Source organism: Schistocerca cancellata, chromosome 9 (assembly GCF_023864275.1).
Source record: "Schistocerca cancellata isolate TAMUIC-IGC-003103 chromosome 9, iqSchCanc2.1, whole genome shotgun sequence".
Lineage (NCBI taxonomy): Eukaryota > Metazoa > Arthropoda > Insecta > Orthoptera > Acrididae > Schistocerca > Schistocerca cancellata.
Window position 1 is genome coordinate 255764869 of NC_064634.1, and position 25024 is coordinate 255789892.

General features: G+C 40.1%; 1 protein-coding gene across 1 annotated transcript in view; it reads right to left on the reverse strand.

Moving 5' to 3' along the window:
• Positions 1–25024, reverse strand: part of LOC126101331 (odorant receptor Or2-like) — a 70616-nt gene that overhangs the window by 25534 nt on the left and 20058 nt on the right. The window contains exon 3 of the mRNA XM_049912003.1: positions 5420–5521. Within this exon, the coding sequence (XP_049767960.1) occupies positions 5420–5521 (102 nt within the window). The remainder of the gene's footprint in view (positions 1–5419; positions 5522–25024) is intronic.

A 25024-nucleotide genomic window follows, 5' to 3' on the forward strand; every position in this document is an offset into this window, starting at 1 on the left:
AACAAGCGCACGTATAATATCGGACGCTTCAAATCACGTAGAAGGAAAGCTTTTTAGCCGGGGATTGGCGACAGAGGGACACCAGCTACACTTATGAAGTAACACTGCAAGGCGTAAATATCATTTCAGAGCGAGAGGAGAAAAGAAATAAGGGAGAGAGTCCCGTGAAGGGGCATATATACGTCATAAAGAGTCTATAGTATGCCCTGGACATGAATTTGCAACAGACGCCTTCCTCCCTCCACTTAGCTTCTAAAAAAAGTGCTTAATCAGAGCCAGTGAGATGGCGAGGGCCCTTCAACATTACGCCAAGTTAGTGACTGGCGGGGCGAAGAGGGAACTGGTTAAGACTCGGATGCAGAAGTTCGGAAGGGAGAGTTACGGCAGTTAGAGCAGACTGGAGTAGAGCATAGACAGGACAGGCAGGTCATAGTGGAAGTGGAGAAAATGCAGTACTGGTAGAAACTACTGAAGTTATTACCTGGGCCAGGGCTGAGCATAGTTGTCTACGCTAGTTCTGCAAGCAGATGGAGAATTAGGTGGGTCCTGTTATGAGTGCAGTCCAGCTGTTACTAACAGGTTCTATTAATAGACGGAAAGATGCTAGTCTGTGTAAAAACTTGATCCTTCGTGGATACGGAGCATTTAGGACCCATGTAAACTGGGTTGAGAGTAATCTCTGAATAAAGTCACAAGCTGTAAAACGCTCATAGTGTTCATCTTTCACACCTAATTCCAATCTTTACCTTTTCTAATAAGAAAACTTTAACAACGTAGTCACGTCAAGGCTCACTGTCACTTTAGCCAGCCATTTCCCTTTTTATCTCTGTTGATTCATTGTGATGGCAGCGGATGGTCAGATATTTACCAAGAAAAATCGCCAGGCAGCCGTACGTTTTGAAAAGTTATTTTATTTTGACAGTCAGTTTCGGCGTTTCACTATGCCATCTTCAGGCCCCATTTTCACGTCATTTATACACTTTCAGATGTATCGACATTGGTATATTGGAGCCATCTATCTGGATACCGTGAATTCGTTATTCGAGTGCTTCCTTCCTTTGAGGCCTTGAGAACAGCGATAACGTAGTAAGCGATAAACTTTTTTCTTCAACGCTCGTTGGGGACCGTCAGGGAGAAAAAGTTTCGTAAAGGTTTAAAATTACATGTGGAGTTTTTTTTGAACTCTCTAATCTTTCTCACTCTTAAATATTGGGTGACGAAAGTGTGAGTATACATGTGTCGTGTGCTACCGTGCTTTTCCATTTCATCCCCATCCCTTCCATAGGCAGGTTGTTCCTACCTCCACAGCGATGATTTGCAGACAGTATGTGATGTTTGCACCAAATCTGGTTTAAAGCGGTACAATAGACGCGGAACATGAATACATAGTGATAAAAGTGATGGGAAACAGGTATGCAAATATACAAAGGGCAGTACGTTGGCGAAGTTGTTCGTACTCAGGTGATTCATGTGAAAGGGTTTCCAAAGTCATTACGGCCGAACGGCGGGAATTAACAGGTTTGGAGCGCGGTGTGGTAGTTGGAGATAAACATATGGGATATTCCATTACGGAAATCGTTAGGGAATTAGATATTCCGAGGTTCACAGTGTGAAGAGTGTACCAAGAATACCAAATTTCAGGCGTTACCTCTCACCACAGACATCGCAGTGGTCGATGGCTTTCTCTTAACGTCTGGGCAGTTCGAGCTAATGATTTAGCCATGCAGATCACCTGACATGAATCCCATCGAACAATGATGGGACGTAATCGAGAGGTCAGCACGGGCACAAAATCCTGCTCCGGAAAGACCCCCGCAATTAAGGACGACTATAGTGGCAGAATGGCTCAATATTTCTGCAGCGGACTTGCAACAACTTGTTGAGGTAATGCGACGTCGAGCTGCTGCACATTGGGCGAAAGGGAGTTCGACTCGATATTAGGAGGTATCTCCGACATCTGTCATCTCAGTGTACACACATACAGCCACTTCTATAAAATGTATGGATTAATAACTTAACGGGGAATGAAATAAACGTACATAGCAATAGCTCTATGAACTTAGGGTAGCTTTTCATTAGTCTTCTTACTAACGCAGTTCTACAATGCATATTAATCTATAACCTAGCCAATAACACAGAGTCTCTACTTTCAGTGAAAAGTAATGTTCATAATATTTCTCATCATCATCATCATCATCATTTAAGACTGATTATGCCTTTCAGCGTTCAGTCTGGAGCATAGCCCCCTTATAAAATTCCTGCTCAAGCAAAATCTGCTCTGCAGTAAAACTGAAATCTTTTGTTGTTATTGTTACACGGAAACATGTAATATGGATAAAAATACAAAATAAGAATGAGACTGCACGAAACGTTGTAAAACATCGTCAATAAATATTTGGGATGAAAATATTATTTTAAGGGTAAGGTGGAATACTTATATGTGTAGTTCCATTACTTCGGGGTCATGCCTTTTTATTACGTCGTTGCTCTACATTAGCCAGTCGTCATTCTGTAAATTACGAGTATTCATTGTCGTACCTGGATACTGGCAGCTGAATCCACAACGCAAAACTTATATAAGTAAACAGTAATTCTAAGTTACGTATTCCCACAGTTTTAGAGTCAAAAGTAATTCTAATGGTTTCTCAATTCTTTTCACTAGCACGCATACATAGAGATAGATGTCACCTAGAACCATCATCCTCAGTACGTGCTTAAAGGCCTGTAAATAGTTTCTCGAAATAAAAGTATAATGGACCAGAAAATCTGTGTAAAATAAGGTTGTATTTCTGGAGTAGACTCTATCTTCAGTTATATACTGTATTTTATACATATAGCCACTGGCATACATGATCCATTTCTTGTGGGAGGACAACGTGGAACCAGTCATGAACTTTCTGCCGTGAGGTCTCCTTTCCGCCTGTGAAATACTTTAACGTTCATTAGTACAATATCTATGATGTGCTATAAAAGCACTACTCTACTACACTGATGGGGAAAATATGGCACCACTAAAAATTATTACTGTAGAGTAATGAAATATTGGGAATACATTTATCTAGGTAACATATGTAAATGACTAACAATCCAAGATCACATTTTAATGTAAGCGTGAGATAAGCCATTGCAAATATGGTATGCTGGTACATTAGTAACCGGTGTAACGGACAGAATCCCGAATGCAAGCATGTAAACGCGAATGTGCTATGTCGTACAGATCTCGAATATCATTTTGTGGGATGGAGTTGTCGACCGATGATATCCCACATGTGCTCGATAGGAGACAGAAATGGTGAACGAGCAGGTCAAAACATGGCAACATTCTGTAGAGCACGTTGGGCTGCAACAGAAGTTTGTGGTCTAGCATTACCCTCTTGGAAAACAGCCCCTAGACTGCTGTTAATGAATCGCAGCACAACATGTGAAATCACCAGACTAACTTATAAATTAGCAGTCAGGGTGCGTAGGATAACCACCAGAAAACTCCTCCTGCCATACGAAAACGCACTCCGGACCATAACTCCAGGTGAAGGTCCAGTGTGTCTCGCAAACAGGCTCTCAACTGATCTCCTTATAACCAACACATGGCCATCACCGGCACCGACTTAGAACCAGATCAGAATACACAACAAACCTCTACCCTCGCCCCTCCTAGAACTCTCGCTTGACGCCACAGAAGTCATAAATGGCGGTGGTTTGAGGCCAAAGGAACGCACGCTACAGTGCGTATTGCTCAGAGCTGTCCTTAAAGTAACAGATTTGTAACAGTTCGTTGTGTCACTGTGATGCCAATTGCTGCTGCAAATGCACGACGATGCGACACAGTCATACGCCGATCACGACGGTCTTACTTCTCGGTAGTGTCAGTCGGCCGTCTGGAACCCGCTCTTCTTGCGAGCGTACATTCTCGTGACCACCGGTGCAGCAAACATGTTCTGCGGGTACAGTTCCGCCAAGTCTTTCTGCAGTATCGCAGACGGCATATCAAGCTTCTTGTAGCCCTATCGCACCATCTCATCCAAACTCCGTGAGATGTTGCTATTGGCGTTCTTGTCACCTTAAAGGCATTCTCGACTACCATCAACTCACCACGTTCAATCACAAAGGTAAAGACCGTTACAGTTTATATTTAAAACAAACCTAACTTTTATCCTTATAGTGGGGCCACTAACATCACTCTTATGCGTTTTGCGCTAAATTTGAATAGTCATCATGTTTAGATGTAATATCACGCCTAACAACTTTCGTTTATGTTGCACAAGTCCTTCTAGGCACTGCAATGTTTCCACCGTTAGTGAACAAAGAAAAAAAAAAAAACGTAACAGGAGCGAAAGGCTTAAGGGGATCCACTAACTTCAGACGGATACGTCCCCTCTACGTACTTCGACATTGGTAATCAGGTTAAGGAAAAACGATAAATGGAAAACGTCGCACCTGGCGTAAAAACTGGGCACTACGTTCTCAGCCGTAAGGAAGTGAGGAAGGTTTTTGGTAACTTGCAGGCCAAGCCTAATACGCAGCTACAAGATTTCGTCTTTCCACCACTCGTCTTGCAAAATTTACTTCAAATTTAGTCTCTCCAGTGGTTTACTGCAGTACTGCGCATTTTTCTACCATGAGTAAGTATATTACATGTACCAAAAGCGTCACAGAGATGCTGAAGCCACTCAACTAGAAATCTTTTGAAGATGGTTCAAATGTTTCAAATGGCTCTGAGCACTATGATGGGACTTAACTTCTGAGGTCATCAGTCCCCTAGAACATAGAACTACTTAAACCTAACTAACCTTAGGACATCACACACATCCATGCCCGAGGCAGGATTCGAACCTGCGACTGTAGCGGTCGCTCGGTTCCAGACTGTAGCGCCTAGAACCGCTCGGCCACTGCGGCCGGAAAACTCTTGGAGACAGAAGTAAATTATCCCGAGAAAGTGTATTAACAAAGTTTCAAGAATGGGTTTTAAATTATTGATCTGCGAATATACTACAACCCCCTTCGTAGCGCTCACATAGGAATGGCACTACTGCACGCACAGAGGCATTCAAACATTTTTCCCGTGCTCCATACTTCAATGGGACAGGAAGAAACCGTAGTTAAGTGGTACAATGGGACATACCTTCAGTTGCGTATCTCACAGTGGTTAGACGTAGATGAAGAAATCATATGGTCATTCGAAGCGCATATTCTCCTTTTCATCGTTCCTGGATGTTTTTCCCTGATGTTCTCCCTCGATTGACGGATTAACTAGGTCTATATATATTTGCACAAGCTCCAGCATTCCCTCGATTGAAATCTCAAGGGAATTTTGAAAATTATCTTCTTTGTCCTATTAGTATTATGCTTCATGACTACGAACTTGCGTTGTTACCCTTAGAGAAAAGCAGATATGGCTGCTTCCTCTTGGTCCGGTGCTTACCTGCTCCGTGACATTGTTTGCTGCCCAGCAGTAAAGAAACAGACGAGAGCACGGAATCGGAAGGAAAGATGCACACTTAAACACCACACTGAAGTCCTCGCTCTGCAAAAGGAAGACCAGAGATCAGAGCTTACAGTCTTTATAGATTATACAATTTCAGACGAAGAATTTTCAACTTACCGTAGAAAACAAAAATGTCAGTGTGTAAGTAGGCTGTTTAGGTTTTTGACGGTGAAGACGAAAGCAGTGTGTTAGCGCCACCGTGTAATGAAGTAACTAATGTTCAAACTAGTGATTTGGTAATTGTGCATAGGGAAATGGAGCGGGCTGCAAATAATGGTGTAGGCAGTGAAACAATTAGTGAACAGGGAAGCATTATCGATCGATCGGTCGGCAACAGCTCGCCTCAGGAATCCGAAATGACAGGGCACAATCTTGCAAATACTGTAGATTCAGGTTTTGCGTCCTCACCGTTTCCTCAAATAAGTCAAGACACACTTTCTGCTTGTCAAAATGTGAATGTTGCCGGTGCAAATTCACTGCCGAAAAGCACTGAGGAACAAGTTTCAGACACCAGTGCATTGTTATTACAATTAATACAACAAATGGGACAAACACAGCAAAAGCTTCAAAAGTTAGACACAATGGAACAAAATCAGAGACAAACACAGCAACAGTTAGACACATTGGAACAAAATCATCGGAACTTAGACACCACACTTGAACAAACACGTGAAGATTTAACTACTGAGTTACATAACATTGAATCGAAATGTCAAAAAGTCTGTAATGACGTAAAAACACAAATTTGTGAGCATTTCCAACCTATTATTTCGCGTCCTGAAAATGCATTACAGAATCACGAAGCAGCCATAAAGAAACTGCAAACTAATGTTCATGAAAATCACGACACCTTGCAAGCTAAAATTGACTCAGTTGCATCTACCGATTCGGTTACGCAACTTGCAAAAACTCAGGAAAACTTAAAGGACACAGTAGATACGATTTCGACACAAATGGACACTCTGAAACTTGGTTCAGAAAAACACACAGAGGAAATAATTTCATTATCGGAGAAAATAGCCGAACTTTCAGATCAGCTCACTAACTTATCTACAAAGGTAGATGATGATCTGAATAACACAAGACCTGTAGCCTTCACGGACACTGAAGAGTATTAACAAATTGGAAAATTCAAACATAATCAAAATCAAATCAATACACAGTACAAAAGAGAAATCCGGGAAGTACAAGATCAGTTGGCACAAGTAATACAAGAATTACGTATTTCAGAGGACACTCGCGCTCCAGTACGGGAAGAGGGACATAGAAATACGGAACAACCACAAAATAATAACACAGGACATTCCGGAAATTATGAAAGAAATTGGCAAGTTGCACCGAATTTTGAAATGGAACCGCCGACAAGACGTAACAATGACCGATATGCGACTCGCCGACATGATTTTGACTATCACATTACTACACGTAAATTTAAAACATTTAAGAATTCTGGCAACGACATTCATCCACAAGCGTGGCTCCATCAATTCTCTCATTGTTTTCCTCCCAACTGGTCATTAGAGCACAGATTGGAATTTATGTGTGGCTATTTAGAGATTGAACCAGCTGTAAGAATGCGATCGGTCATTCACGATTGTCACAGTGAAGGAGAATTTTAACGTTCCTTCCTCTCAGCATACTGGTCTCAAGCTACACAAGACCGAGTAAAACATAGCATCATAATGATGAAACATTTCGAAAGATCTGAATTTTCCAGTCTTGTGAAATATTTTGAAGACATGTTGCACAAGAATCAGTACCTGTCAAACCCATACAGCCCCTCAGAGCTCATCCGCATTTGCTTAATCAAACTACCTGAACATTTACGACATATTATTTTGGCAGGACGTTGCAAAGATGACATTAAAGCATTTCAGGGACTGTTACAAGAATTGGAAATTGACACTGACAATCGCGGAATGCGACAACAGGAACACAACAATTACAGGTCACATCCGTCAGAATTCCGGAATGATAGAAATAATAACTGGACATGACAAGGCTATTCTCAAAACACAAATCGAGATTAAAACAGACACCATCTGTATGACAACCGTTGGCTGAGTAGTAATAATTACAGGGAAAGATCACCTCTCCGCAGTAGTGACTATCACAGAGACAATCAGAGAAACAGACAATATGGGAACCAAAATAATTATTATCAAGGGAGACAGAATAACTTTAGACCGAACGGCCCAGCGCGCAGTTACGATTCAGGGAGAATTCTCCACCATGTGACCGACAAGAAAGAAACTATGGAATCTACCGACATGACGACAGACGATATGATCATAACGACAGACCTGAATTGCATCAGAACTGGCGGGATTCAAACAGGGTGGGGCCCTCTCGACAAGGTGAATTTGTAGAAGTTAGGTCTCCTAATCCCAATAACGACGCACACTAACAAAGAGATAGCAGACAATGACTCGCACCGCAGGCAGCCACATGCGCCGGCTGTCTCAGAGAGAAATTACATAGACGCTAAGCTCGAGACAAATTTGAACATTCTTTACCGATATACCAAATGATAATTGCGTTGAAGTTGAAACTCTGCGTACTAGGAAGAGTAAAGGTTTACTCCACATTTCACATGTAAAACCGTTTATTGAAAGATAATCTGCTTTTTAACTTTGTCTTTGCCATATAACTTTTCACTTTACATTACTAGTACGCTTTGTCAGACTTTGAATCTGTTAACATGGAACAATGTTTGAAGTTAAATATCCAGTCAAGAACCAACAGAACTTATTTAAACAGAAATTACGAATGCATTGTTATTGTGAACAGACGACAAAGTGTTATTGTGTGTGTACATTATTGCTTGTTAATTGCATGATTGGGTAATGACTATAAGGCTCACATACTTAGAACATTTACCAGTACTGCTAATGAGATTTTAATGCAACATTTTGGTTTACTTGAAAATACGTTCTGGATTTAAAGTACTTTCTATGAGATACCAGATGAGACAGTGGTTAGTTTATGTGACAGCTACACGATTTTATCACGACGCTACTAATGAGTGACAATTTACAATGTTGCTTTTGCAGTGTTTCTGTTTTATATATGCACAGTTTTTCTGAATTCTTCTGTAAAGTGAATCATGTTTTAGTAGTAACTTTTGTGGTATAGCTACAAGGAGACAGCCTTTTCCGTAGCACAACAATACATTACAGCACTGTACTTTGTTCATCACGGCAATAAGCGTAATAACTAAGATATCTATACGCAAAGTATTTCACTTTTGTGTATCATGAGGTAATTACATTGACTTCTGCAGAACTTAGCTTTCGGAGGACGATAACTACGACACTTCCACAGAGATTATCTTACAGCAAGACACACATTGAGCGCTAAAGGACACGTATTTGAGTGATTAATTTTGCACTTAAATCATTTATTTTTAAAGATATTCGAAGTACAATGATACAAAGGTTTTCTGTGATACATTTCATTCCATTGCTGTAATCTGTAACACCTGAGGGTATAATTACATTAATACTCAGTGTGGTACACGCTTACTTTGTCTTTACACATTGGTACCATATTTCTCTAACACATCAGTTACACAGCTATCTGATCATTTAACTGAGAGACAAAATTTTTTTTTTACTACATCAGTGACAAATGTTTACGTAATTACACCGTTGGATAACTTCACACTTATGAAACTGTATTTTGTCTGTACTTTGTGAACTCTTCATATTTTTTCAGAACAATTGTGATACTATGAGAGCTTTGAATGATGTATTTGGTATGAGATCATGATTTTTGAAGTATGTTTGAGGAAGATGACACTATTGAAATAAGCAGAGAATTTCTTTTAGGTTTTGACATTATTGCAGATAGCTACGATGTTTTTGAGATTTGACTGAGTTGTTACGATGTTATTTTTACGACGACGATGTGTGTTATGCTGTTGAGGTATGTTTATGATCAATAAGGTGATGTTACATGAGGAATTTGATTATGCTACGTATTTATTAAGATGAAACATTGAAGAAGTGTCGACGAATATGTTTATGTGTAATAAGGTAAGAGGTAATGAATAGTGGTTAGGGACTCTGACTTGTGAAAAAGGATGTTGGAAACCAAGAATCGTACTTTAAGAGTTATGAAATGTGTGTAAATGCGTGAATGTATCACAATGCAGGCGAAAATTTTTTGCACACTGTTATATTTATAGGATTTTGTTTCTACACATTTGCAACGAAAATTCTCGACCTGTGAAATTTTTTATATGAGACTGTCACTATGGTGCAAACTGATGTCGTAAATATTTCGGTAAAGAGGGTAGGTCACTGTAAGCACACAGCTACGCGACAATCACCTGGAGAAAAGCTATTAGTGTGTGCCTTTCAGAGGCACAGGTGGAAAAAAAAAGGGGCCATTATCCTCGCTATTGACATTCCTTTCTAGAAAGCATCTCAAATACGACACGCTCAAACTTGAAAATATATGATTACACTGTGGAACTCTTAATTTATGATATTTACTGAAATGCCTAATGAAATGATGAGAAACATCTTACATCTATTGTCTTTCTAGTTGAGAGATCGCTCATTTTTTTTGATATCTAGTTTCTAGCTGCACTGCAGCATTGGTTAAAATAAAATTTAATAGATGTACTAATATAGATATTTTATGCCTACAGATCCAGTAAATAACCATTTTATGATCTACTGAAAAAAAAACCGAGGGAGCACAAAAAGACATTTCCCTTCACAGGAATTGCATACATAATTTTTGTCAATGACTGGGTAACTTATTTTGTAATGTAAGTTAAGGTGATGCATCACCCTAGTGTTAAGATGTGACATAGGTATTAATCATGGCCATTTTTACTGTAATATTTTTTCTGCTTGAGCTTTGTCATGTTTAGATGTAAGTTATTGGATTTGCTGCTGCTGTGTGCCAGGCATAGTGCTACTGAATATCACTTTGTATTACTCTGTTCAGCCAGCTTTACTACTGCTTTAATTTTCTCTTTGCTGCACATTGGCTCATATTAGTGTTTGCTTTGCTAACTTATACATAACTTATATATATTGCTGCTTGCTTTGCCAATTTGAATTTTTTGTCATTGCTGTTTGTACTAATTGTTTTGTGCTGCTGCATTGCATCGTCCCTTAGTTTAGCATCTGAGCTCAGTAGATTTAAGTTAGCTTAAGAGGGGTAGACTATATAAGAAACTGACTATGATGAATTGGAAGAAATGCATTGAGAAGCTATAAGAAAATGGTTTGGCCAAAAAAGTAGTGTACAGTGGAGAAAAACTATTTTTGAAGGAGGATGTAAACAGAATACAGAAAGCATGCTTGGATAGGATTTTTTTTGGCTGTATCAAATGTCGAAATAAGAGGAACGATCTATGGAATAAAGTTTTGGGTTGGACTGCAGTACCAAATGTTACACAGATAACAAACCCTGTCTTTTCCTTTTGTGTTATCCCACTATGTGTTTGTGTACCCTTGTGTATTTGTTTTCTTCCTGTCTCTGTGTAGTTTCATAGAATTTTTTTCTCTTCTAATACTAAGCTACATTCACTATGATGAGGATTACTGTTATCCTCAAATATAATTGGCATTAATAATATGTTATTTATCTTGTAAATATGCTTAGACATTATTTATTCTTTTCTGTTTTAATGCTCATGTGTAAAGTTGATGTTTCAAAAGTTATTCTAATCTTTTATGTATTTACTTATGTCATAATTCCAGAAACACTGATGTATATGTTAGTTCAATTCTTTTGTAAAGCCTGTGCTACAAATGTTACCTGTATTGTTATGTTTTAATGATGTATTTTGTACCTTTGATATTGTATTCTTATGTTATAAAATTGTAATTGACACCAGTTCATCAAATTAAGTAACTTGTAAATTACATTTCACTGCACACGTTTCTGTTGGTCATAGTATATGGACAATATGTGAGAAGTAGGGACTGTTAGTGTTTGCACGTGTGTTAATAATTCAGCAAGGGACTGGTTCTAAGGACAATTCCAAAAACTTTGTGAGTGTACAAGTGGTGGCTATGGACTTGCTATATTGTCCGCAAGACTCTTCGATGGTGATTGTGCACCTGCACAGTCGCAGCAGATGGCTGCTGGCCATCTCTACAAGGACTCCAGTGGGTCTACACCTTTGATGATCCATCAATACCATTATTTCCACAAGGACTGCAGTGGGTCTGCACCTTTGGTGGCCCACCAGTACCATACTCTCTACCAAGACTATAGTGGGTCTGCTCTGTGATGACCGACCTACCAATATTCTTCAAAACTTCGACTGACTCTGCTGTGGGTTTGCTCTATTGTGGCCCATTACCTGTCTTTCTGTTGGAAGGACAACACTACTTCTTCAAGACGGCATGGAAATCCACTACTTCCGTGTGCATTTTCTTTTACTGCTCAGACTTTGAGAAAAACACTGCAATTTTACTGTGATGAACGATCAGGACTGTCTTTATGGACTGTGAAAAAATTTTAGCTTTTGACCAACATTGTATCAGTAAGTGTCTGCATTTGAGTTCTTTGTTATTGTAATTGTGAAAAAATTTTAACAAATATGTATTGGCCAGTGCCCAAAACAAAAGAGTTTGTAAAATTTTTTGTTGGGAGCATGGGGGCTATGTAAGTAGACTGTTTAGGTTTTTATATTGGTTACGCCACGTAGCGCTCTGTATGAAAATCACTGACTGTGCTGTGTGCAGTCGTTTGCATTGTTGTCTGCCATTGTAGTGTTGGGCAGCTGGATGTTAACAGCGCGTAGCGTTGCGCAGTTGGAGGTGAGCCGCCAGCAGTGGTGGATGTGGGGAGAGAAATGGCGGAGTTTTGAAATTTGTAAGACTGGATGTCATGAACTGCTATGTATATTATGATTTTTCAACACTATTAAGGTAAATACATTGTTTGTTCTCTATTAAAACCTTTCATTTGCTAACTATGCCTATCAGTAGTTAGTGCCTTCCGTAGTTTGAATCTTTTATTTAGCTGGCTGTAGTGGCGCTCGCTGTATTGCAATAGTTCGAGTAGCGAAGATTTTTGTGAGGTAAGTGATTTGTGAAAGGTATAGGTTAATGTTAGTCAGGGCCATTCTTTTGTAGGGATTTTTGAAAGTCAGATGGCGTTGCGCTAAAAATATTGTGTGTCAGTTTAAACACAGTCATGTATAATTTTTCTAAGGGGACGTTTCAACTGATGTTAAAGAGCAAAGAAATCAGATGCTGAACCAAGTTTATACTTTAACGAACATTTGACGTTGAGGAAATTATTATCTCAAGGAAAAACAAGACTGGGTACTTTGAGTGAAATAAACAGCGACTTTGTATAATGTATCATACACATAACGGTGACTGGATCTCGGGCACTGCTTGTACCTGAATAAAACTAATCATTAATGGAGTCTATAGTCTTTCTGTATAATAGTGAGCCACTCAAGTTTTTCCAACGGACTTGTAAAAGATGACGATGGAACAGGCACAGTTTCAGGGCAACAACTTGTCCCTGAGGTGGGAAATCTCTCCTTAAAAGCGGATGATTTATCAATGTTCAATGACACGGGGAAGCCGAAGCCAAGGACCCATGCAATGAAGGCCAATAATGTGTTTCGAAAAGACATGTGATATGTAACTGAGAATGTATCAACATAATCTGTCTACAGAAAGAATATATCAAATTAGTTCAAATTTGAGTTTCCAGGAGGGGATAGCCGCGGAGGAGGTAACCGTAAGACATAGAAAAAATAACCAATGAAAACTTAAATCTGCAGGTAGGAGCGTGAGGTGTCATAAGTTTGAAGGTGATAGAAAAGAAATGTGACCATTCGGTAAGATATTTATAGGATCAGTGAAATGAAAGGGAACACCTGCTCGTGCAGAGTAATGTGACACGCTGTAATTTGTGAAACTGGGTGGTCGCCATGCGAGGTGGATAAAAAATGCTGAGTTGGTATACCGGCCACATTGTTGCTTTTTTATCGTTTCCCACTCTCGTTTAGCCAAATACCGGGCTGTTCCTCGAAATTAGCCTGAGGGAATACGATACACAAACTGTTAAAACACGAGAACATACTGAAGAGTTTACACTATTCACAGAGGGATGCTGCACAGAACTTCCTTAATGATTTCCTTGACTGAAAAAGCAGACCCCATAGTGGACGGGATAACACCAGCAGAAAGAAGTGAAGTGCCAGGAAGAGAAAGACTTTCGGTCAGAATAATGCAGGATAATACCGAATCAGTGAAAAATGGAGTAACGGGAGTAGGGGTCTTTAAGAATTGGAATACAGTGCAGAGAGTAAGTTACTTTGAACAGTTCAGTAATAGGCAACAACAGTTTAGTTAAAAATGCCAACGTCAAAAGCGGACAGGAAAGTTCTAGATATATAGCAAGACAGATAATTCAGGTTGTAGTAAGAAATGGAAATCTAATAATCATGGGGCACTGGAACACCGTAGTAAGGGAAGAAATAAAAAAAGAGTTATGGGAGAATGAGGGCCTGGTAGGAAGGGCGAGAAAAGAGGGAGGTAAATAAGGTACGATATTAATTTCGTCTAGCAATAACGAGTACTTTGTTCAAAAACAAGACGAGACCATATGTATGGGAAAAGCTCGCATGGACGGAATGACTCCGGCAGGATTATATCATAGACAGAGATTCACAAATAAGATGAAGGATTCTAAGGCTTACCCAGGAGCAGATACTGACTCAGCACACAATTTAGTAATGTTGCAGACTAGACCGAAGTTTACAAGAATCGTTCGGAAGGATCAATATGGTAAGAGGGATATTTAAGTTCCAAGGAATCATTAGATACCTTTGAAGTTCCGTAAGGGTATAGATACTGTGATAATTAATACCCCAGTTGACAGTGAAGCTAAAGAGTAGTGGACTTCGACAGGCAAAGTTGGGTACAAGGAAGGCAATGGGGAGGAAATCTTTGGAAAGAGAAGAAATATTTTACTTGATTGACGAAATAGTAGAGATTAGAAAGAGTTGAGAGCAAACGAGGCAATTAGACTGATTAAATAATTGGGGAAAGTGGCATCCAAATAACCTAATGGGATGTAGAATCTAAGAGATTGCAGGTATAACATGAGATTCTCAAAAATATCACCTACACAATCCCACTAACAGCAGAGTCTGATAACTGCAATTACTATCCCACTATCAGCTTAACAGAGCATGCACCAAACTTCTAACAACGTACAGGAGAGAAAACAAATCTGAGGAGCTGTTAGATCATTCCGTCTTTCGGAAAGATGAAGGCACCACAAGGCAGTTCTAACGTTGCGATTAATAACGGCACCATTGCTTAAGAAAGATTAAGACTCATTCATGTGATTCGACTTAGAAGAAGCATTCGACTGTGTAAAATAATGCTATGTGCTCGAAATTCTAGGAAAAACAGTAATAAGCTGAAGGTTCAAATGGCTCTGAGCACTATGGGACTTAACATCTATGGTCATCAGTCCCCTATAACTTAGAACTACTTAAATCTAACTAACCTAAGGACATCACAAAGCACCTAGTCATCACGAGGCAGAGAAAATCCCTGACAATAAGCTGAAGGGAAAGTCGGGTAATATACAACATGTGCAAGTACCAAGAAGAAACTTTAAGGCAGAAAGACCAAGAGCGAAGTGCTTGCATAAAAAGGGTGTAACACTGCGCTATATTTATCCGAAGAAATTAAGACATAAATATACGGCAGTATCAAAAGTAGAAAAAAAAATTGTAGGTGAAGCGCTATCATTGGTAAGATTCATTGGTGTCGTTAGTATTCTCAGTGGAAGTGAAGAAGAACTAAAGGATATGGTGAATAGAACGTAATGAACGTGGACTGAGAATAATCGGAAGAAAGACGAAAGTACTGAAGAGTGAGAATAGCGCGAATCTTAACTTCAAAGTTGGCGACCACAGAGAAGTTAGTGGCCACTGTTACCTTTGAAGCAAAATAACGCTTGATGGACGAAGAAAGGAGATCATAAAAATACAGACCATAATTTTAGGAAGATATTTCCAGGAATGTAAGCTTACAGCACAGCGGTAAATGGAAGTAAATCAGGGACTACGCTGAAAACCTCAAGAGAAGGGAATCCATGTATTTGACATTTGATAATAAAGGGGTCTTCGCAGACTCGGCGGAGGAAGAGACATGTGAAGAACACCAACAAGATGAAGAAATGAGGTGATAGGACGTGTGCTGAGACATCACGGAATAACTTCCGTTATAGTTTAGTAGGCTATAGATGGTAAATACTGTAGGGGAAGACTGAGATTGCTACACATACAAAAAATAATAGATGCTGTATAGCGCTTGGGCTCTCTGGGTTGTAGGAGCTAGCTCTGGGGAGGAATTAGTAGTGGGCCGTTTCTAAATGATGAGAATATAAAAGATTAAAATTCAATTTCTTCCTGAATACTTACACAAGTCACGGAAAACCCAGATCAAGGAATCAGGACTAGGTATTGAACTAAGTAAAAGCAAAAATTTTAAATTTTTTAAAATGCAAGAAATATACAGGTAATTCTGGATATTTTGATGAAACTTGGGAGAGAGTAAGTAGAAGGAATTAAAGGACTCCAATGCAATGTTAAGGAGAAACAGGAATCGGTTAGTGGTCGGACAGAAGTCTTAGAACAACAATTACAAAAGTTTAGTTCCATTCCAACAGGGTTGATTGATTTGCCTGAGGCGCAAGATATGTCGATAACCTTAGTTGTAAAAGACGTGACACGACAAACAATAAGTGCAGAAGACGGGCAGGAATTTTAAGTGTTAAAAGCAGTTATAAAAACGGACAAAGGCAAGTACATCAACAGGTAACGTATTAGGGACTGCGATCAAGGCCAAGTTGGAGAAATCCCAAGAATGGATAGTTAGGAAAGCCAGAAACGTTACTATAGCTTTAAAAGAAGTAACTTTTCTTTGAGAAGGATGAAACCCATGTCATTCAACTAAAGTCGATTAGTCGATTCACTGGCGCTTCAGTAGCGGAGAAATCAAGGGTTCGACTGATGAACGAAGTAAATGTTTCTCCCCATTTTCCTAGTGGAAAGGATAAAGAGTTTTCTAGACTGATTAGAGAATCCGAGAATAACCAGTTGCTTGTTGCTGCTGTTTTTATTGTGGTCTTCAGTCCAGAGACTGATTTTATGCAGCTCTCCATGTTATTCTATCTTGTGCAAGCGTCTTCATCTCCGAGTAACTACTACAACTTTCATCCATTTTAAATTTCTTACTGTATTCAGTTTTTGTTCTCCCTCTACGATTTTTACCTCCCACATTTCCCTCCAATTTTAAACTAGCGGTCTCTCGACCTATTAATTTATTCAGGGTATGCCACAAAGTTCTTAAATCCCCAATTCACTTCATTACTTTTGTGACCTGCCCATCAAATTTTCAGCGTTCTTCTGCAGCAACATTTACAAAATCTTCTATTCTCTTCTTGTCTAAACAATTTTTCGCCCACGTTTCACTTCATTACATGGCTGCACTCAAATATCTTCAGATAAGAGATCCTAAGACTTAAATCCATAATCCATGTTAAATCCATGTTAAAAGTTCTCTTCGTAAGAGTTTATCTTGCCACGTGCAGTCTGTGTACTTCCTCTCTACCGACAATTGATGTAGCGTATGAACAGGGCTCAGTTAACGGGGTAGACTTCTTCAATTTTTTGGGTGTTCACATTGATGAAAACTTGAACTGGAAGAATCGTATTACTGAGCTTCTCAAACAATCAAGTTCAGCTTCTTTCACTCTTCGCATAATCGCTAGTCTTGGTAATAAACAGATCAGCCATCTAACGTACTTTGCATATTTACACCCAATAATGTCTTATGGAATAATATTCTGGGGTAACTCACCACTTAGACATAAAGTATTGATTGCACAAAAGAGTGCGGTGAGAATAATTAGTGGTGTTCGCCCTAGGACGGCATGTAGGCACCTATGCAAGGAGTTAGGTATTTTAACTGCACAATCAGAGTACACATATTCGCTGGTGAAATTCGTTATGAGTAATCCATCTCAATTCACGTTGAACAGTGATGTTCATATGTACAACACTAGAGGGAAAAATGATCTTTCCTATCCGTTATTGAAGCTGTCAGTTGCTCAAAAAGGATTATATTAGTCAGCAACAAAAATCTTTGATCATTTGCCCAACAACATAAAGTGCCTGGCTGGTAGCAGATCAAGTTTTAAATCTAGCTTAAGATAATTTTTTTTTGGTCAACTCCTTCTATTCTATGGATGAGTTTCTGTTTGAGAACTGGAAAAAAATGTACCTCTAAATGTAGTTATATGTTAGAACTAAAACTTTCAGCACTATTCATGTGTGTATCTTGTAATCCGACTTGTTCCACATCATATCGATAAAATAATTGTGAAAATTATCTACGAAACATCACATACCTAAACGAAACTAAACTAAACTGTCGTTATTAGTTATTTTACCGCCAAAATAACCACTTCATCTACATCTTCATATGTCCGCTTTTCTAATCTAATTCCCTCAGCATCACCTGATTTACCCTTGATTTGCTTTTTAAGTCAACGGCTTTGCACCGTGGTAACACCGGTACCAGTCATATCACCGTAGTTATGTGCTGGCGGCCTTGGCTAGCTCTTGGATGGGGCGCCGCCCGAGTCTGCCGAGTGCTGTTGGTAGGGGGGCTGAACTCACCTCTCATGAGGCCAATGGAGGAGTTACTTGACTGAGAAGTAGTGGCACCGATCATGAAGTCTTACAACGGCCGGTGACGCCTAAGGTCTGGGGATGACACTATAGCCGGTTGGGTGTGTAGGGCCTTGGAGGCCTCTTCGATGTTGCTTGTTGTTGCTGTTTTTGTTAATGTTCATCTTTTAGCCTTCTTTCAAAACCTGTCCAATACATCCAACTTGACTTCCAAGTCCTTTGCTGTATGACAGAATTACAGTGTCATCAGGATATCTGAAAGTTATTTTATTTCTTCTTCCTGAATGTAAACGCCACCTCCAATTTCTTTTTTCTATCATTTACGGTACTGCTTGCTCAGTGCACTTATTGAATAACAACGGGGATACGACTGATTCCCTCGCTTCTAAGCACTGCTTCCCTTCACAAGCCCTCGCATCTTATAACAGCTGTGAGGTTACTGTATAGTTCGCAGCTCGTGGTCGTGCGGTAGCGTTCTCGCTTCCCGCGCCCGGGTTCCCGGGTTCGATTCCCGGCGGGGTCAGGGATTTTCTTTGCCTCGTGACGACTGGGTGTTGTGTGATGTCCTTAGGTTAGTTAGGTTTAAGTAGTTCTAAGTTCTAGGGGACTGATGACCATAGATGTTAAATCCCATAGTGCTCAGAGCCATTTTTGGTTACTGTATAATTTGAAAATAGCCTTGCACTCCCTCTATTTTACCACTTCTACCTTAATAATTTCTATGTGAGTATTCTAGTCAACATTTTCAAATGTCTTAACTATGTCAGCAAATGCAGTAGATGTAGGTTCGCCTTTGCTTAATCTGGCTTGTAAAAGACGACCCATGGCCAGTTTTCCTTCTCGTGAGTCTACTTTCCTTCGGAATCCAAACTGATCTTTCCATACGTCAGTTTTTACCACTTTTTTCATTCTTCTGTACATAATTCTTGTTAGAATTTTGCATCTGTGACTGATTTAACTCGTAGTTCGAACACATCGACACATGTCAGCCAATGCTTTCATTGGGATTGGCATTACTACATTTTTCTGTGGTATTTGGCCTGTCTCATACATCTTGAACGCAAGGTAAAATAGTTTCGTCAAGGAAGTTGTCTAGCCCAGCCGCTTCCCAGCCGCTTTGTTTAGGCTTACATCTCTCTGTACTTTCTCAAATTCTCCTCGCAGTATCGTACCTCCTACTGCATCTTCATCTACTTCCTCGTCCCTTTCGATCAAATAGCCTTTAGTTAATTTCCCATGTATAGCCCCTTTGTATACGCCCCACACCACTAGCTTTCCGCCGGCTGCGGTGGCCGTGCGGTTCTACGCGCTCCAGTCCGGAGCCGCGCTGCTGCTACGGTCGCAGGTTCGAATCCTGCCTCGGGCATGGGTGTGTGTGATGTCCTTAGGTTAGTTAGGTTTAAGTAGTTCTAAGTTCTAGGGGACTGATGACCACAGCTGTTGAGTCCCATAGTGCTCAGAGCCATTTGAACTAGCTTTCCCTTGTTTGCTTAATACCCAAGATATCTAACGTAAGCCTACATATTTACGGTTTTAAATTTTGTAACCTTTCTGTTCGAATAACGGATCTAATATCCCACACACCGACCAGCAGAATAAAAGTTATGTCCATCCCTACCTCAGATCCGAGTAGGGGGGTTATTTTAATTCGACAACATTTTAACCAAGACGATGCCGTGGTAATCAGGTATGCAGTAGAGCTGCATGTCATCAGACAAAATAACGGCATTAGTTTCCTCTTCCACTTGGTTTCGGCTGTTCGCACGACCAGGAAGCACAGCCTACGTATCTTATCTTCAGCATTCTTCTGTAGTACCACCTTTCGAACGCCTCTATTCTGTCCTAGCCTAAACTGTTGATCGTCCATGTTTCACATCCATACATGGCCACACTCCATACAAATACCGTCAGAAAAGCCTTCCTAACACTTGCATCAACATTCGATTTTAAAAAATTGTTGTTCAGAAACACATTTCTTGCCGTTGTCAATCTACATTTTACATTTTCTCTACTGCGGACATCATCAAGTATTTCTGTGCCCAAAAAACAAAACTCATCTACTTCTTCAATTGTCTCCTTTCCTTATATAATTCCCTCAGCTCCATCTGATTTATTTCGACTGTTTAGGTTTTGTTGACGGTTATCGTCCTTTCGAGACGCTGTGGGTGCCGTTCAGCTGCCTTTCCAAATCCAATCTGTCTCTGACAGAGTTACAACGTCATCGGCAAGCCTTAAAGTTTGTGCTTATTATCCCTAAATTTGAATTCCTGCTCCAAACTATTCTTTGAGTTTCTTTATTGCTTGCTTAATGTACGGGCTAAATAACATCCAGCACAGCCTAAAACCCTGTCTCACTCACATCTCAACAATTGCTTCCCTTTCACCCTCCTCGACTCTTAAAACTGCAGTCAGGTTCTGCACAAGTTTTAAAAAGCATTTTGCTTCATGTACACTTCAGAATTTCAACGAGAGTACTTCAGTCAGCATTGTCAAAAGCTTTCTATAAGTTTACAAATGCTGTGAACATAAGTTTACCTTTCTTTACCCAATGTTCTAAGAGATGTCTTACACTCAGTAGTGCCTCGCGTCTTCCCACACTTTTCCGGAATCCAAACTGAGCTTCCCCGAGGCCGGTTTCTACCAGTTTTTTTCATTCATCTGTAAAGAATTCATGTTAGTATTTTGCAACCATGACTGATTAACCTGATAGTTTGGCTATTTTCCCAACTGGCAGCAACTGCTTTCTTAGGAACCAGCTTTTCTATATCTTGAATTCTGAGGGTGTTTCTCGTGTGTCATACGTCTTGCACATCAGATAGGATAGTTTTGCCACGGCTGGCTCTCCCAAGGCTACAGTAATTCTGACGAAATTTCGTCAACTCCAGGAGCCTTGTTTCGATTATATCTTTTAGTGCTCTGACAAATCCTTTATAATATCATATATCCAATCTTTTCTTTATCTACCTTGTCTAACCTTTGTATAAAATAGACTTCAAGTTCAAATCCTTTGTACCTCTACATACGCCTTCCACATTCCAGCTTCTCCTTCTTTGCTTACTACTGGTTTTACATCTGAGCTCTTGATATTCATACAGCTGCTTCTCTCTTCTACATCCACCTCTTTAATTTTCATTTATATGAAATGAAGAATGGTGGAAAAAGTGAAAGTGTAGATAGGTATTCGTAACTTACAGCTGGAGAGGAAAGCGCGAAAATGCAATGGTGAAAGTTGGAAATCTCTGCAGGACTCGAATCCAAATTTACCGTTTCTCAAGCGCGTTTGCCTTAACCGCTTCAGCCATCTGGACACAATCCTTGACCGACTCAAGTTTCCAACTTATGGCACGCTGCAATACAGCGTCCCTCGTCCCTCGTACACATGTCCGACGGAAAAGACCCCACTCAAATACACACATGTGTTTAATGTTCCTTTAAGTGGTATATACATTTCGTCTGCTCAAATGTGCCTCTAAATCCTTACATTTGTCCTCTAGCCAATCTTTTTACCCGTTTTTGACATCCTATTAATGCGTTTTGGTACAAGTTTGTGTTCCCTGCCCCTACCTTCATTTGTTCAATCAATTAAAATATATTTGTCTGTGATATCCAAGAATTACTACTAGGCCTTCTCTTTTTACTTATTCGATCCTTTGCTGCCTTGACTATTTTATTTCTCAAAGCTGCCCATTCGTCTTGTGCTGTATACCTTTCCCCTCCACTAGCAAGTCGTTGCCTAACGCTCCCTGAGAAATTCCGAACAGTCTCACTTCCTTTCAACTTAACTGAGGACCATCTCCTTAATTTGTTAACTTTTTGAAATTTTTTCAGTTTTAATCTACAGCTCATACCTAACAAATTGTGGTCAGAGTCCACATTTGCCCCTAGAAATGTCTTGCAGTTTAAAATCTTGTTCCGAAATCTCTGTCTTGCCGTTATATAGTCAGTCTGAAACATTTTGGTGTCTACGTACATTAAAAGAAGTAAATGTTATGAAACTGGTGTAATGAAAAGGAATATTAGTTATTTTAGTGTAGGTTGGTTGGTAATGGAATTGCGTGAGGTGGAGGCTCTGTGAATGACCCTATTGCCAGGGACGATAGCCACAAGTATGGTGTTATCGTACGATAATCTGCACCGACTACCAGAAAGGATTAATTTCAGTTGCCTGACGTAAATGTTTCAAATGTGTGTGTTTTTTGTTGTAGACGTGCAAGGAAAAGGGGAATTCGAGCCAACGAAAATGCGAGAAAGACGCAGTAAGGCGAAACATTTGTGGACCCTTGTTTTCAACTAAACCAAGAAACTGACCGCAAGGAAGAGCTGCAAGAGTCAGTCACCAAAGCTGAAGCTATTGGTACCAAGGGGAGTCTTTGCTTGAGAGAAGGTGAACTACTTCTTCATTGCCGATTGCAGGTTTCGGTAAGCATGGTTACCATTTTCAGACGTAGAAATACATAATAATCTTTTCTAGTGATTTGAAGGTGGTAACCATGCTTACTGAAACCGTTAATCTACAATGAAGGTTATTTACAAGCGATCTTTGGTAAGAAGTTCACGTTCTCTCATATAATTAATACAGATCGCCTCTTACCAGTGAAGATGAGTAAACCAATGAGCCCTTTTTAGCTTTTATGTGGTTTTAGATTTCGTACTTACACGTACTGTAGATTGCAGAAGTGCTAACACATGCGAATCATTGATGCAAAACAGGAACATTCTGCAAGTTTGGTAGTGTGTCTGATCTGAAGGAAATTTCTGACACCTAAACGATGAGTCCTGTTTTGAGATTTTCTTGGTCAGATAGTGGCACTGCCAAAATTCTGTCGGTGATAATGAAATTTTTGCCGACGACATAGTCCCGATTTGTGTGTGCACGAGCCAGCCGTTGTGGCCGTGCGGTTCTAGGCGCTTCAGTCTGGAACCGCGTGACCGCTACGGTCGCAGGTTCGAATCCTGCCTCGGGCATGGTTGTGTGTAATGTCCTTAGGTTAGTTAGGTTTAAGTAGTTCTAAGTTCTAGGGGACTGATGACCACAGATGTTAGGTCCCATAGTGCTCAGAGCCATTTGAACCATTTTTGTGTGTACACGTTCTTTGTGTGTGTGTGTGTGTGTGTGTGTGTGTGTGTGTGTGTGTGTGTGTGTACAACCCCTCGAGCTATATGGTTAACTGTTTGAGGAAAGTTTTCCCACAGAGATTTATATGTTGGAAGTTTCTGATTCCTTGAAGACACGCAACCATTGCACCATTAGCAATAGCGCTTTATTCTATTGGTGTCTAAACGGAAATCCAGGTTCGCTGATTTGTATGTGGGAAAGCTAGTCTGAGAAATTTAGTTTGACGGGAGCCGACGCCTGAAGAGGAAGAGTGTTGACAAAATAAATTTGATGGATAGGGGCAAAGTGGTAATGACGCGTAGGGTTAATTACCCGCCTGTATTTACTATCTGACTAACCTAGATTGAGCAGTAGGTTCAAAGAGAATACAATGAAAATCGAACTCAGCCGAGCACAGCTAAGAAGATGATAAATGTCTTGATGAGTCGTTGTGAAATAAAGGCTGAAACAGAAAGAACTATTCTACTGACAATCTGTGCCATACGTACCTACTGAAAGAAATAGACTAGATGCATTGTAAATATATGCAGAGGAGTACGTCATACCAGTCAAAAGCTATTAGGGATAAACTGGTCAACAAAAAGAGTGGACAGAAGAATTTATATCGCTGACTGTTGAACTATGAATATATCTGCCTTCCGGATGTGTGCAGGTAATAAATGAACAAAATTTTCAAGATTCAGTCAACGTTTTTGCGTAAATAAACTGAACGAAACTGCAAGAAGCACGCCGATAGACGCTGTTGGAAGGTAAATGCTGAAAAAAATTTTCATCTCTAAGTATAAGCCTGGAAGCTTTAAGTGGTTCTATACGTAAATTTTCTCAAGTAAGAGATATCACAGGAAAATCTGGTAGTGTGACATTACGTCACTGGGAATTTTCTTTAGAGTAAAGCTCACAGATAGACCGTGAAGACCGTTGATCAGACTAATAATCATACAACCAAATAACAGAAGCATTGACCAGCTAGCTAGGCATTAACTCTAGAAGAGTGCATGGCAAGCGAAAAATTGTAAATAACCTCTGCAGCAAAAGAATTTAGCGGTCAGTGATAAGAAAGGGATGTTACAGAATACAGCGCCTGAATCACTGGGACACGTTGTCTAATGGTGCAGGTCGCACAGTTATATAGCGTAACGAGCCGTTAGTATTCAGTGAAGATCCAAATGCTTGCCTCTTTCAGTACCAGATACTGCTTACGTCCATTGCATAGCTGTAAGAGAGCCTTAGTTACCCTTTACATTCTTCATTTGTAAGCGTACCCCACAATATTTTCCCTACATAGTATGACAAAGCGAGGTGGCGCACTGGACTCGAATTCTGGAGGACGACGGTTCAATCCCGCTTCCAACCATCCTGATTTAGGTTTTCCGTTATTTCCCTAAATCGTTTCAGGTAAAAGCCGGGGTGGTATCTTTGAAAGGGCACGGCCGACTTCGCTCACCAAAAGGTGGGACAACGTGGAGTGATGATCTGGAGTGCCACGTCGTTTCATAGCAGGACTCTCTGGTTATAATCCGCGATACCCTTACTGGGCAGCGGTAGGTAACCGACATTCCACACTCCGACTTGTTGCCCTACATGGCAATCCGTCCGGAACTTACATTTCAGCAAGATAACGCTCTTCTGCGCATGGTGAGAGTTTCCACTGCGTGTCTTCGTACTTGCCAAACCATATCTTGATAGCAAGGTCACTGGTTCTCTCCCCAAATGAAAA